This window comes from Scatophagus argus, chromosome 11 (assembly GCF_020382885.2).
Source record: "Scatophagus argus isolate fScaArg1 chromosome 11, fScaArg1.pri, whole genome shotgun sequence".
NCBI classification, from domain to species: Eukaryota; Metazoa; Chordata; class Actinopteri; family Scatophagidae; genus Scatophagus; species Scatophagus argus.
This window is the reverse complement of record NC_058503.1, coordinates 18,869,837-18,884,649: the sequence shown is the minus strand read 5'-3', so window position 1 is coordinate 18,884,649 and position 14,813 is coordinate 18,869,837. Positions and strand designations below refer to the sequence as shown.

The 14,813-nt window shown below is 40.7% G+C and overlaps 2 protein-coding genes across 6 annotated transcripts; both read right to left on the bottom strand.

The window, feature by feature from the left end:
* Positions 1–866: 866 nt before the first annotated feature.
* On the bottom strand, positions 867–8,898 carry ccnt2a (cyclin T2a). 3 transcript variants are annotated; one of them, XM_046403426.1, is made up of 10 exons: positions 8,671–8,896; positions 7,879–7,960; positions 7,617–7,745; positions 7,255–7,315; positions 6,629–6,691; positions 5,755–5,800; positions 3,118–3,281; positions 2,971–3,041; positions 1,283–2,579; positions 867–1,105 (listed from the first exon to the last, which is right to left on the bottom strand). In XM_046403426.1, the coding sequence occupies exons 1-10, from the start codon at positions 8,826–8,828 to the stop codon at positions 1,035–1,037; spliced, it is 2,142 nt and encodes a 713-aa protein (XP_046259382.1). In that variant the 5' UTR covers positions 8,829–8,896; the 3' UTR covers positions 867–1,034. The 3 variants fall into 3 exon arrangements, 2 of the variants coding, with proteins under 2 accessions (XP_046259382.1, XP_046259381.1); XM_046403425.1 differs by lacking the exon at positions 867–1,105 and having other exon boundaries at positions 1,125–2,579; positions 8,671–8,898; XR_006844643.1 differs by lacking the exons at positions 867–1,105; positions 1,283–2,579; positions 2,971–3,041 and having other exon boundaries at positions 3,144–3,281; positions 5,360–5,800; positions 8,671–8,898.
* Positions 8,899–9,382: 484 nt separating this feature from the next.
* Positions 9,383–14,723, bottom strand: acmsd (aminocarboxymuconate semialdehyde decarboxylase). 3 transcript variants are annotated; one of them, XM_046404986.1, is made up of 10 exons: positions 14,550–14,722; positions 12,949–12,993; positions 12,066–12,162; positions 11,928–11,977; positions 11,437–11,673; positions 11,142–11,235; positions 10,500–10,595; positions 10,204–10,376; positions 9,852–9,950; positions 9,383–9,585 (listed from the first exon to the last, which is right to left on the bottom strand). In XM_046404986.1, the coding sequence occupies exons 1-10, from the start codon at positions 14,604–14,606 to the stop codon at positions 9,523–9,525; spliced, it is 1,011 nt and encodes a 336-aa protein (XP_046260942.1). In that variant the 5' UTR covers positions 14,607–14,722; the 3' UTR covers positions 9,383–9,522. The 3 variants fall into 3 exon arrangements, with proteins under 3 accessions (XP_046260942.1, XP_046260943.1, XP_046260944.1); XM_046404988.1 differs by lacking the exon at positions 9,383–9,585 and adding an exon at positions 10,025–10,071 and having other exon boundaries at positions 14,550–14,723; XM_046404987.1 differs by lacking the exons at positions 12,949–12,993; positions 14,550–14,722 and adding an exon at positions 12,598–12,889.
* Positions 14,724–14,813: the final 90 nt, after the last annotated feature.

Here is a 14,813-nt window from a genome sequence, read left to right as displayed (position 1 = left end):
ACGCATTGGATGTGCCAGTGTTCACTGTGGGCATTAACTGATCTTTCCTGTGATGGAAAAGCACAGTACAGCACCCTCTGTTGGAAAGCTGTAAGAAGCACACACCACTGGAATGCTGCAATCATCATGATGCCCAATCCATTGATCAACAAAATAAAAATCTTTTATAGGTATTATAGTTGTATTGTTATACTTACAAGCAGCTCCAAACCTGAGTAGTCATGGTATAGCTTTTTTTTTTCTTTAAACATACAAAAACGTATGTACACTTGTCTCCACTTTCTGTAAACAGCAAGTACGTGTTCTCCTTTGAAATCCCTTTGATGATTGAAACATGCAAATCATACGCACAGTACTTAAGTATAAAAAGAAATCAAGACAAGAAAGTAATTGAGGAGATGAAACTTTACACCTAAAAAAAACTGCATTCATCAACAGTACTAACTGGAATGCCAGCAAACATAACTTGAATTCATCTCCATCTGGCCACTGGCTTACTCCATATAACCGCAAAAATGTGATTCAATTAAATTATTCATTAAAAGAAAGAGGAGGAAAATGAAGAAAAGTGCACCTTCCATGCCTTTTATAGTACTTACTTGTACTTCTGTTTTCCCATATGGAGATCTGACAGATACACCCCCTGCCTCCCCCCAAAAAAAACCCCATGAAAACACACACACTCACACACCCACCTTTGCACATTCCTAGACTCATTTGAGAAAGGAGGAGGACCAAGCAGCAAATTCAACACACTGACAGAAAGACGGGACTGAGCATCACAACCCAGAAGTCTGACAGTCAGGAAGCATAATTTTTCATCATTCTTGTCTCTCAAATATTGTCCGACAATACTATCTTGTTTGTTTTGTTTTTTTAGCAGATGCATTTTTCTGCCTTTCAGTAAAGGGTTTATCATCACATAAAGAGTTATTTTCCTAGGGCACTTAACAGGGGGGTGAGCATAGGCTTCCAAGTCTGTGGGTAGTCTGTTGCCATTTCCATTTGCTGGCCATGGCTGCAGAGTGGTGGATTCAGTGTCTCTGCTCTCCCACTTCATGTGGCGATTCACTAGGAGGGTGCTGCTGAGAGGTCCGCAGCCCACCTGGGTGTGACAGGAGTGGAGGAGGAGAAATAAGAATAAGGAGGAGGAGGAGGAGGAGGAAGGGGAGGAAGAGGAGGGGGGAGGGAGGTTAGCCATAGAGCTGCAAGCCAGATGAGACACACTGCAGTACAGGAGAGGAGCAAGGAGGAAAAGGGGGGAAAGAAATAGATGTAGTACCTGCAGCACCAGTGCCACCCTTGGAGATTTTGCTCACTTTAGAGCAAGAAGTGGAGAATGAGGAGGAAGGGTGGTGGTTGTGGCTGGCCTCAGGGTACACTCTCTTGCGTGATGAGGATGAAGACAAAGAGGTTGATCCGGGAGGAGCAAGAGTAGTCCCTTCCATGCTGACCAGTCCTGGAGGACCCCGTAGCAGGCCTCCTGGGACCTCCAGGCCTCCACGTCCATTCCCACTGTGTGTGTGTGGATGAGGGTGACTGTGCTTGTGGTGGCGATGGAGGTTGTGATCAGCACGATGTTGTTTCTCTTTGCTCACCAGTGGGCTGGAATGTTTACTCTTGTTGTTGTTGGCTGCCACGCCTTCGTCCGATGAGCTGTGGCGCTCTGATGATGAAACTTTTATCTTCATCTTAAGCTCATCTTTGCTTGATTGTCCACTTTTATCCAGCTGGGAGCTTCCACCAGACCCAGGAACAGCCAGGCGGAGTTTAAGTGAGCCTTTGTCCCGTTTGTCACTGTGATGTCGTCTATCTTGCCCTGATGTTGACGAGGAGGGGACTTTTATTTTCATTGGGGAGGCAGTGGTGCTGCCACCACCACTGTGGGATGTTGGGTGGGGCTGCAAAAGTTTTCTATGGTCTACTTGGCTTATAAAGGATGGTGCATAGGTAGAAGAGGAGGACGACATATCCCCCTTCAGATCACAGTCCATTATTCCATGCTGTTCCTGACTACGTTTCTGGCCAGAGACAGCCAGCTCTGCAGCATGTTTCTCTCTGTATTTGTCCAGAGACAGCTTCTGAGCTGGAGCAGGTTGAGGTGGAGGAGGCTGAGCTGGTGGAAGGTAGGCAGACTGAGGTGGTGGCTGATGCTTGGCCACAACGCTCCCACCAGCTCCTTTTTGTTCCTGTTTGACAGGGCTGAAATCTAATGTTTTGTCAGTCCTGTATACAGTTGCATGCTGAAGCAAAGAGGAAGTGGAAGTCTGCAAAGACAGTGTGGGCTCTGGGTGAGGGATGCTGAGGGGTTCCTGTTTCAGACAGGTGGAAGAGTACCCTGCTAGGCTCGGGTTGCCCTGGGGCCATTCGCTGTGGCTAGCTGGGTTGTATGTGCCAGCCAAGCTGTCCAAAGTCAAGGGTGCGGTGAAGGTGGTGCCTGCTTTGGAAAAGCTTGTGTTGGAGGTGGAGAGTCCAGGAAGTGCAGAATCACTTTGCCCCTGGAGAATGGAAGGCCCGGCAAAGGAGTTGTCTGCCACCTGGGAGCTCTCAGTCTTGGGCTTTTTGGCAGCTTGTGTTGCCTAAAGGGTAGAAAGACATGTGATGCTGTTTAGAGCCTTATTTTGGCTTGTTTTAAGCTCTCTGAGGGGGGTTTAACAGAGGCAGTGAGACAAATAACAGGATTTCACTTCTGTTACTATTTGTGATTTTAACACTGCCACCAATATTGCCATGAGGTGGTTTATCAATCTGGAGGCTAAATTTATAGTTCCTACACTACAGACGTTTAAATTGTTTTGATAATTAAACTTCTTGCTAGTTTAAAAGATGACATGCAGATGTGATGCAAGTGTTTATGCTGATGTTTTGTCGACTGTCTGCGAAGAAAAATTCTCTGCTCATATATCAAAACTGAAGTTACAGGGCAAACATATCTTTCCACTACTGCATGAAACCAAACATGCAGCCTACCCTCCAGTTACGTATCCTCTTTAACCGGCTGGGCGTCTTCTCTAGAATCTGTAGAAACTCATGGGTCAACTCTACAAACAGATTGCATGAATATTAGCATCACTGTAATACAATATGGAAAAGTAAAACACATTAATTCCATCTCACCATCGAGCAGCTCCAGGGTCACAGAGTTGTCCACATACTCCCACCAGTGTTTTCCGTCGGTGGAAACTGGGATCTCCCAGTTGGACCACTTACATGCCAGGTGGATGCAGACACAAGCGATCACTGTGGGCTTGTATTGGAGGCAAAAGGTAGTGAGGTGTAGGCTGCGTAGTGTGTGAGGGTATGCACAAATGATTGTGAGGAGAATGTGTAAGAAAGAGTGAATATTTCACGTGTGAGGGTAGGAGTGAGTGTGTGTGTGTGTGTGTGTGTGTGTGTGTGTGTGTGTGTGTGTGTGTGTGTGTGTGTGTGTGTGAGCGAGTTGATTCAGGCCAGGTGTTCGTCACAAATGGTTCCACATGTGGAAAAAGAGAGAGAAAAAACACACAAAAAGGAGCAGACAGCTTTAATCTACTGTAGGAACTTGATGCAAAAATTAATGTATTATTTGACTGTGCTGAAACATTAAACAACAAGTCTCAGTACAGGCGAAATCTCTTTATGATACTTGAACGTAAGGACACACTTTCCCACTGTGCTTACAGATAATCACTGATTTGTGTAATGTGACAATAATGTTTCATGGTCAGTTTAAATGTTGGAGCATCATAACAAAAAAAAAGGGAAGTGGGGAGGGGCCACGTGTAGCCTGTCGATTGTGAAACACTGCAGCCTGAGGCCTCCCACGTGACTGTTGCATCGCCATACAGCTAACTGATATAAGACTGCTCCTTCCACACTCTGCTCTTGCCTCGCTTTCTTTGGACTGTGTAGAAAACGGATAAGTGTAATGGGACCTGAAGAGTAAGTATGGCCTCAATACTGAGAGCCTTCCTAAAATAATTATCATAGCTACTCTGATCTATAGCTCAAGGGTAAACTCGTTATTTAACAAATGTTGCATTGCTCCGCAACAACAGAATTGCAAGAATGAAGTCACAATTGGACAGTACGACAAAATATCAGAAAAGAATTGACAAATAAAAACAGATTAATGGCTACCATCCAAGTATTAACAGGTGAAATACAGAAATAAACATAAACCACTGAAGGCTTCGTTTCTGATTAAAATTGGTTCCCCCAATCATTTATCAGACACTTAAGCCATTAATAATACTATGAAGGTAGAGTACGTAAATTCAACATCACTTTACTAACACCATAGACCACATTAACACAACAGCCATTTTACCCTGAAGTCATGTCAGGTCAGAACAGCAAATGCTGGAATAATGTCTTACTGCTGCGTTCGAGGATGCAAACCGTTAATTTAGGGAATCTGACAAATTGTTATCATTTCGGTGAAATGATACCAATTTGTCAGATTCCCGGTGTTTAGACAATTCACAACCTAGAACACAGTGCAACATTATGCAAGCATTTGAGCTTTGCACCCTGAGCATGAACTCCAAGGGAAAAGAGTCACCGTGTGAATGTGGTCTAAGTCCCAACTATTCATATCTTCACATTGGAATTTCACAACTGCATATTAAAAGCCATTTAGAGAGCTGGATGGTAACCTCATACTGTGAGACAAGTACAATGTCTGGAGTCTGGTCTGTCAGATTACAGGGGCTGTAAACCACGCTATCAGCCATAGCCTCAACTTTAATGCATTTGCTCAATGACAACATTTAAAACCCCAGCTCAGATTTATTTGCACATCTAAAACACCTTCTTGTCTACATTAAAATAAACCAATTTCTAATTATCAAGCTACTTTAAGAACAGTCATTGGCTTTAGCTTTTAGTGTCTTAATTAATGCCAGTTCAGTGCAAAACTTCAAATATCATTCGCAGTCAGTATCCAGACATTGTCAACAGATCTGAAGTAGTTGAAGTTGACAAAGTTAATTACATTAAAACCAATTCCTGTACGCCACTACTCTACCATAAACAAACCCTTTAAGGACCCAATTTTGAGACTACAAGTGTCAAGATGAACACTTTCTCCTTTCTTTAGAATAAATCATAAACACTGAATGCTTTTTGATCAGTATGAGGAAAACTCAAATAGCTGTAAGCACTGCATATTCTGCAAGTCCTTAATGGGTCACAAGTTTGTCTTGTCTCATCTTTTACATGAGCTACATTGATGAAAAATGTGGCAGAACTGCGATAAAAATGTGCATTTAAAGACAAGCAAATACTGCAAAAGGTGAAAAATATTTGATGAAATAATGCATTTTGAACAAAATGGATATAAAAAAGTAAAATTAAAAAATGAATCTGCGGTACTTACCGGAATGACTTCTATGAGAAATGTTTACATCTGTGAAATCTTTAGCTGCTATTCAGGCTACCAAAGTGTCTTTCTTTTAGACTTATGCACTTTTTCGCAACCGAACAAACATGTGGGTTTCAAGCGCACCACTACACTTCACATCTTGCATTCAACCCATCTGTGCCAACACGTGGTCCCTTGTACAATACACCGCACCGCGACTGGGGCCGGTAACGCTACGAGCCACCCTGTCCCGCTCCCTTTGAGCAAAGGAGGGAAGCTGAAGGGAGGAGGTAAGCATTCCAACAACCACCAGCGCAAGTAGGGCCCGTTGGACACTGATAGGGTACCCTGCATTACAGGAAGCTATGGTGTGCAGTCAAAGTGCAACAAAGTAGGGGCAGGATAACAACCTGTTGGTAGCCATGAAATAGGAAGTCTGTGCCAGATCCTTGCTTGCTGTAAGAGAGAGAGACAGAAAAAGAGAAAAAAACAGAGATGGGGAAAAGGGATTACAATTTCTGCAAGCTGAAAAATCATCATTAGGTCAGGAACTGAATTAATACCCATTTTTAGTTCAATTCAATTTTTAATGCACTGTTTAAGCCTAGGCCAAGACTAAAAACAACTGATGCTAACTGCTCATTGCACTGCACATCAATTTGATTAATTTACAAGGGATTTTATAAAAATATTAATAAATCTTAATAACTTTTTTCACACAAGAACATGATTAGTGCTCTAAAGTTTAAATGCAGTCCAAAAAATATTGCATATAATTTAAATTTGTTATCAATGACACGCCTAACGGGGACATTTGAATAAGAACAGACCCGTTGTTAATGTTATCAGTGACACTTTGTGCTTTTCCCAGATGTCTGCTGTGGAAAAGGCCGATATTATTAATTCTCTTACATTTTCTGCAAATTCATTTCAGAACCCCACAAAAAACAGTTGTAGGTAAAAAGACAAAATTAGACAATTGTCTTTTCTCAGTTCTAGCTCCGTGATCATAATGCCACTGCCAAAGTAATTTGGTCAATTTTTGAATTATAGTATGAAATGGCAAATTCCCAAAAGAAAAATAATTAAATTCAGTCTTGGACTTAGCCCAAAAAGCGTCAGTAAATGTGCTATGTCATACAACGAACTGAAAAGGTCATCAAAAGAGCAAGGAGTGTTCATGTAACCATTAAATCAGCAAGGTTTTCACCCCCCTCCCCACCCATATCTGAGGTGGGACAAACAAGAGCAGAGGGCACAAAGAGCAAAGAAGGAAGCCTCTACCTCGCACTAGCTGGGAACATTTCACCACATCAGTGTGTGGGTGATCAATAGTAATTTCAAAGCCTGGAACAAAATACATGACAGGTGAGATCAACACAGACACAGTTGGGAGGTGACATGTCAATTCTGGCTCTAGTAGGTATCTATATTTTAAATATGATGAATGGAACTTGATGGGGAATTCACATATAGACAACTTAGGTCCAATCAAAAACCACTTTCACTTTGGAGGATGAGACATTCTGCAGTATTGAATGTAACTAGTAAAGGAGCAGAAATTGAGGCAGCCATTAAATAAAATGTGGCAAAGCAATGAAACTAAATAAAATTAACCAAATATTCCTTTGAAAATGTCCCAAAGCCTTATCAATACCATTTTTCTTGAATAATATCAGCAATGAAAGAATGACATGTCACCTTTACATGATTTATTGAAAACATGTACATGACAAGATACCCATACAGCAGCTGGTAAAACATTTTACTCAACAGGCCGAGATGAATAAATTAAACAGTGATTAATAGCATTACTCCCTTAGGGACAACAATAAGCCAAAGGTAATGATTATGATAAAAAAATGCCATCTCTCTCTCTCAAGTCATCCATTCCAGTCACCACTACTTACCCAGGGTCTGCAGCACTATGGATTCAAGTATCACCAGCTCTTGAGCTTGCTGGAGGTATGCCTGAAGTTTGATAGACAGTCATTACAACACAATTGTAATGAGTCTATTAATCTGTGTATCCCGCTAACAACTCAGTTCAAATGGCCAAAAACTCCAAAGAGGCTCAATTTACTGCTAATGTTAGCCCTGCTGGGTGTAACAGTAGACCTGGGTAGTTAAAGGCCTTTTGTAGATGGCAAAGGGATTTTGGCACAGCCAGGTATACATGGTGAAACCATGACCACTGAGACAACTGAAAAAGCAGATTCAGACAGGGACAAAAAACTTTCAACCATACAACATGCAGAGCTTCCTTACTTACATTGCTTTTTGTGTCTAGAGGCGGCTCTTGGGAATTCAGGCAAGCATGTGCAACCTTGATCACATGTTCGAGTTTACGAGGTTGTTCTTCCACTTTTGCGGCCAAGAATAAGGTGGTTGGAGATATTATCTGCACAAAACATCAACACATTTAAATATATACCTGTACTAACTTTACAGTGTAATTTCTGTAACAATCTAGCCAACATGTGAGACAGATTGTAGATCTATACCAGCACTATGTGACAAAAAAAAATACTCACATTCCTGTGGAATTTGGTGAAAGAATGGTGCATATAAAATCTATGCATGTAAACAATGGCTGTGTTTATTGTTAATTGAGAGCTGGAAGACGGGTCAAGGGAAATTTTTAATTTAACGGTGCACATCACGCTGCCAAGGACAAGAGCGAACAGTTTAGCTCTATGCTAATACATCAAGCAAAGAAGTGCGCCGTGCGGCAACACATTAAAAGGTTTCCAAAACGATTAAAGACAGCCAGATAAAAGTAAGGCTAACAGTTGAGCCAACAATACTGAAACTGTTACTTATAGGAAGCTAGATGACTTGAGTTAGCTTTATGTTAACTGCGATTGCTAATAATGTTAGTTGGATCAAAAGATCAAGAATATGTCAAATAACAACTTTATACTTACGTTTACATATTCTAATACAACGTGGCGTTATTCAATCAACCAAGATAGGGCCAAAAGCTAAAGACATTTTATTCAAGTGGTCAAGGGCTAGCGAGAGCTCCAAACTCGCCGAATGGCCTTTTAGACGTTAACCCTCGGTTAGCTACTTTGTTAGCTATATTAGCGTATGGCTAACCAAGAAACTATAACATTGAGACTCAAGATTAGGAATTACGTATTATCACCGTATTGTGATACAAAACACAAAAACTAAACATAGAAATCGAAAAATCACGAATCGTGCTCCATAACGACACGGGTCAGTTTAAAATCAGCTAACGGGTAACGGGCCCGCTGCAACGGTTAGCGCCATGTCTATTTCCAGTTTGGTCGAGGTACAAGTTTGTTTACAAAGGATACACGTTGAGTCTCTGACCCATGTCTTGGATCAGATTCGCCGCTTGCTGCCGGTAGGAAAGCTCCCGGTCTGGTTCTACTCCACATCGGTGGGACGGCGTGTTTTCGAGTTGCTCCCGGGTGAAAAACCATTTCGACGAAGATCCCCGGCACGCCGCCATTGCTCTACAACGCTCACTTGGACATCGAGAAAGCGGATGTGACGTCGGTGTCGCACAGGAAAGTACTTCTTCTTCGATGGTGACGCTGTTTTTTTTGTTTTTTTGCTTTTTTTTTAAATTATGCAATGGCATTATTTAATTGATTTTATTAATCTATTCACACGTTACACAACGCGTTTCGGTCAATACCATTGGTACTAATCAATGAGCATTGCCCGTTAACCCATAATAAGAAATAAATTATTTACTACATTAGAGTCCATGTACACAACTTATGTAACAGGGTGGTTAACTTCAGTTTGAAATTTGTTTTCCTGTGTATTTTTAGGAAGAACTTTAACTTCAAAGTATTGTGTCAAAGTTGAGTTTTTTCTGCCGTAAACCATTAGTTTCATGTTTTATTTTGTGGTGTTTCCTTTATGTTCACAAGAAAAAAATAAATAAATTCTTACTTCTGCTTGACTAACAACATCTGTTTTCCCTTCTCCAACCTTCTTATACTGAGTTCAAACAACTATTCAAAAAATACCAAGAGTAAAATATTTAATTACTTTATTATATCAAACAACAATGACATTAGCTGTATCGACTAAACAAACTAATCCAGAATTTCTTAATCATCCAAATACAAAGATTTGAGTAAAGCCTGTGAAGATGTGCACTGACGATGTGCCAGTTGTGTCAGTTTTTCGTGTTAATCAAATTGCTCTCGTTTCAGACCCAAAAATTCCATTGCATTTCCAGCAAGCAATTTATCCTGCAAAACAAAAGAATGCATTCCACACTGAATACTGGATTGGACATACAGTTTCAAGATTTTAAACCCATTCATTCATTTATTTATGCAATTAAAGTTTAAAAGCAACCGAATCAAAGACATGTTTATCTCAAACTGGTTTGGCATAACTTTTAAATGACCTGCTGCTGATCGGGCTTTTCTAGCTGGCTCTGTGTTATTATAAAGGGTTGTTACAGATTCAATTCATGATAGAGGTAACTACATTGTAAATAAAATGTTGTTACCTTTAGTGTGTCATCAAATTCATCCATTGACTCAATCAGTGATCCTGGCTGCAGCTCACCCAGTGGGAATGGATAATCTGTCCCCAGCATCACTTTATCCTGAAAGAGGAATGCATGCACTTTCACTTTTGTATCTATGTAGAATTGATAGAAATGCAAATAATTACTGTCACCTGAAGCGTCAGAGTGCTTCCACAACAGGAGAGCCACTTTAATGAGCCTGGGTACACAGTTTTTGTGTCCAAGGTTAAAATGGATTTATAGAAATAATTCCTGATGTCTTCCAGTTGACAAGAGTTTGTGTGTGAGTATGTGCATTTGTTTGTTCGGCGAACAATGAATACAAGCTCACTTTTCCAATAACATCAATGAGCAGCTTCAGGGAGACGGGATCGTGAACTAGGGAGTCAGTGTAGAAAGAGCCAAGGTATTTCCGTGGACTGATCTTGTTGTCCACAGCACACAGGTCAGGACGGACTTTGTGGCCATGTTCAATTCTGCCCACAGTGAATGGAAATGAGCCACCTGTAGCCAGATGAACAAAAGCAGTAAAGGTCACTTGAGCATATACATTGCAGATGGCACCTTAGTTTTCTGATTATTTTGCTGTGACTTTAATGTACTGTAATTGAAACATCTGGTCCTTACCTCCATGTGCAAAGCAGACTTTCAGTTTTGGAAATTTCTCAAAGACACCTCCAAATATCATCGAGCAAATAGCCATAGTTGTCTCTGATGGCATGCCTTTGAGACAGAAAAGACAACAAAACTTGAATTTTCTTTTCAACTGTACTTTAAATAAATGCCTTTTTGTTTAAATGAGACAATGGAAGTGGGTTAATATACTAAGTGGCACAAGCAAAACAAAACAGTGCAGCATTATTGGTCACTGTTGGCCATAACCACGATAAAATATGATGTGAAAGTTACAATGTTAGAAAATCAACAGTATGTGGTAGTTTTTAACACACAGGAAAATAAAATGATTTGTTCTGATGACTCCATCAGTCATTAAATACAGAGTATAATGTAGCTGCTGTATTTTTCCTTTATTATGCACAGGTAATTAAACATGGATCAATTTCAGTCTGAAAGTGACTGTATTTTTAAGAGAATAGTGTATGTTGAATGAATACACCACTTGAGTTGCTCTGAGCAGTTTCATTATGTGAACCTCTACAATGACAATAAAGACTTCACATCCTGGTTTTATTTTATTTTATTTTTGACTAGATCAGTGTGGATATTCTCCTGTTCCTATTCCATCTCATCTCATCTCATCTCCCTCACCCACCAGCCAGGGCAGCCAATACTTAGCCATCCTCCCATCTGTCTGCATGTCCCATGGGTGGACAAATATGGAGCAGCCCAGCTTCTCAGCTTCCTGCATGGCAGACACACAGCAAGATCAGCATTTCTCTATGAATAAGAACTTGATCTCTGAATTCAAAGGAATGCAGGGCACTTCAGTACGAAATTAGTAAATCTGGTGTAGTATAAACATAAATACATTTGCAACTATTATCATCAGGAGTCTTGTGCTATCACGTATGATAAGCATGCACTGCAATATTCAATGTCTCACAGCATAGAAAGGATAGAGTTCAGAGGCATTGAGGTCCCAGTTGTTGATATGTGAGCCAATCTGCACCCCAGGGAATCCCAGCTCCTTCACGCAGCGTCTCATCTCCAGTATGGCCAAGTCAGGGGCTTGCATGGGTAGAGTGCCCAGGCCCACAAACCTCTTAGGGTGGCTTTGCACGGTCTGAGCCAGATCGTCATTTAACAGGACACAGAGATCCAGTGTGTCATGAGGTTTAGCCTGTAGCCCCCACAATAACATTAAAATAGGTTAATAAACTGCTACTGTGAAAGCTGAATTGAAATTTGAATCATATAGTTTTTGCTTGATACTTTCATGGCAGCAGAAGAACTAAGACACTTTTAGAAGCTTTGCAGACAAGTAGCCAAGCTGCTGTGGTGTCACATATCAGGTCTGCAATTTAGCAATTTAACAACGTGCTGTTTCACAACTTAATAAAACAGAATAGCTGCATTGACTTAATGTGTACTAACCCAGTAACTGAACATCACAGGAACAGTAGAAAGGGCTTGAACTGTGACACCTAAAGGTCATAAACAGAGACATATATTTTAGGCATCAACAATATGAAACACTGTTCCTGCTGGTATTTTTGGTGTTTGTGTATATACCATGTTGATCCATATCCCTTAAGCGTGAGTTTGCATCCCAGCAGTTTTCTTGAATCACTCGAAACAACTTTCCATCCTTCATCATCTTTGCTTCACCCTGAAACATAACATTAACAGTGTTCAAGTGTTCCTTAGTTCTCTGTTATAGGGTCTGGATACCTTGGCAGATTTGATGTCCTTTTCCTCATTAAAATTACAATTTTCAAACTCATGAGTTTATGGGAAGTTTTGATTTCAGAAAATTTCAAAACATAACCACATGATGGCAGCAGATGGCTGATTTACATTGACTGATGGAGAGATTTTATTTACTTCTGGCATTAAACTGTCAAGAGAGACAAAATGTTCTTGGTGTATGCAAATGTGGAAAATAAACAACATCTGAACGGTGCTCTTTTTCCCTGTTAATGTATGCAATTAAAAATATCTCAGTGTGGGAGCATCTCCACCAGTGTTACAATCTGACTTGGAGGCTTTATTGATCTTGTTTTAACATTGGCATCAGCACTTAAACAGATGTTCATCACCAGACCTTGCTTGTATTTCAGTGAATCCACTGTTCATCCTTATGTGCAGTTTTGCTCATGCCAAAAGCTCAGCTAACGTCTGCCGCTAAGAGTTGCATTCACTACACAACTGCCAGGCTGCTCTGTGTTCTGCAGTGTTCAAGTGAATCTCTCTGCTGATGCAGTGACACCGTGCTGAGTTCTGCAGCTGCTCACATGGCGAGGGCCAGGCTGACAGGTCTGCTGGGTGGGGTGCAGCCAGGAGGAACCTCCTGTGTCCTCAGCATAATAGTATAACGCGTAAGTGGTCCAGAACCCATAATCTGTATGTACATGCAAGAAAAAACATAAAGTATGACTCTGCATGTATGACTCACCTTGCAGTGATGGTGAAGCTGTACAAAGCCATCATAGCCATACCTCTGAAACACATGCAATAGAGTGATTATGATTAATAAATAATCAAAATATCATATACCGGAAAAACACATATTATACATTAGATTGCATAGCTGGTGTATTCCATTCAGATGTATTTTACATCTGCACAAACATGGACATAGTTAGGCATCTCACACGCATCCTGCTGTGGAAAAGCCTCTACTGATTGTGTTATCCCATCTACAAGGTTTCAGTGTTCATCCTAGAGGTCTATCCATGCCACCGCCCTGGATAACTCACATTGAATGCCGTTTGAGGATGTTGACTCTTTTGCATACAGATGAAATGATCTCCATGAGCAATACGGCCAGTAAAGCCCCATTTCTCATCCTTGCAGATCTGCAGTGCTGTGTACTTTGTTGATGCCACAGAGGGCTTCTATTGAGAAGTGATTTCAGCGAAAGGCTTCTTTTATTGAAATGTATGTGTGCCAGTTCAACAGAGGTGTTTAGCCGAAGTTAACCCTTCTGTTTGAAAGACTATGCCCACTTTAACAGCTCTGAAACACACTTTAAATATAGATATTCAGAGTAATCAAGTATTTTGTTCTGCTCATCAGAACTCATGTAGGTCCAGAAAATCTCAGGTCTCAGAGACCTCACGGGTAAAATAAGACTGAATATAATGGATTTTCGTATCACTGTCCCTAAAATAAGTACTGGATTTCTGTTAGGCCTCTCCGGTGTCTGTAGTAATGTCACACAACTAACTATATGCAAAAGGGAAGAATGAATACTTGAATGTTTTCACAGTAATACCATATGGAAAACTGCCGCACACTGTATCATAGAACTAGTAGTAATAATAATTGCTTACTTTTGTTACAAGTATGATTATATTTGCAAATGATCATTTTTGACAGCAGTGTTTAGAGTCCTATTAATGTGTTTTATTTATGTTTTTATATCAATATATTGGCCATATTTGAGCATATGTGAATATTAGGAGGATGTGTCTCCCAATATAATTACTGCTTTAATTGCCAAAAATATCCATTTACATGCAGCTAAAGACAGTCAACTCTAGTGGCAGAAAAGTGACTTCAAAACTCGTGCCTGTCATTTTATATTACTATATGCATTTCCCTCCATAACGAAAGAAAGAAAGAAAAGCCTGTGAGAGAGTGAGGGCACCAGGCTGTAGACCAACTCTCCTGTCCAGCACTAAACATGGCAAATCATTAGCCAAGGCCAGAGACACAGACATAAGGGCAGGAACAGATAGGACAGGCAAGAGCAAGGCCAGAACCCGATATTGATTAAAGTTTAACCATCCATAGAGAGCAGAGATTTATGGAGTGAGCTGTTAAACTCCCTTCTGACACTCCAATGGGAAAAGTCTGAACATTTTATTTTCTGGCATTTAATAGTATTGAATTTGATGTGAAGCTCTGCCTGCTACAGAGCTGATAAAAACAAATACACGTTTTTTTTAAACCCATTCAACCCACACAAAATGAGATGTAGCCTTTGGACTGAGTGGTTTACTCACACTTAGAAAAACTTTTCTGGTCCTTAAAGAGCTCTTGTGTGCCTACCTGTTTCAAGTCTGGCCACTCCTTTGGTAAAATGTGATTGTGGATGTCAACCTTCATCCTTATGATTACACTCAGGAAAATGTGGACGTCTGCTGCCTGAGATTTCCTGCGGTAATGTAGTGCAAATCCAGCAAATTCTCTCTCCGCCCTCAGACAGAAACTCCCTCGGAGACTGACAGGTGAATGGCTGGTGGGACCTGGTAATTTATTACCCAGTCAGAAAAAAAACAAACAGAAAGTAGCCTAATCATGTGTCTGTGTGGG

Bases quoted from the DNA above. Each gene is read 5' to 3' on its own strand.
- ccnt2a (XM_046403425.1), bottom strand. From the start codon at position 8,828: ATGGCGGCGTGCCGGGGATCTTCGTCGAAATGGTTTTTCACCCGGGAG. The intron at 7,961-8,670 runs GTATCCTTTGTA...CCCGTCTTCCAG, and splicing joins ATGGGTCAGAGACTCAACGT to CTCTCAATTAACAATAAACA. The intron at 2,580-2,970 runs GTAGGCTGCATG...TCTACCCTTTAG, and splicing joins AGAGGATACGTAACTGGAGG to GCAACACAAGCTGCCAAAAA.
- acmsd (XM_046404986.1), bottom strand. From the start codon at position 14,606: ATGAAGGTTGACATCCACAATCACATTTTACCAAAGGAGTGGCCAGAC. The intron at 11,236-11,436 runs GTGAGACATTGA...TCTGCCATGCAG, and splicing joins AACTCTATCCTTTCTATGCT to GAAGCTGAGAAGCTGGGCTG. The intron at 9,586-9,851 runs GTAACAACATTT...TTTGTTTTGCAG, and splicing joins AATTTGATGACACACTAAAG to GATAAATTGCTTGCTGGAAA.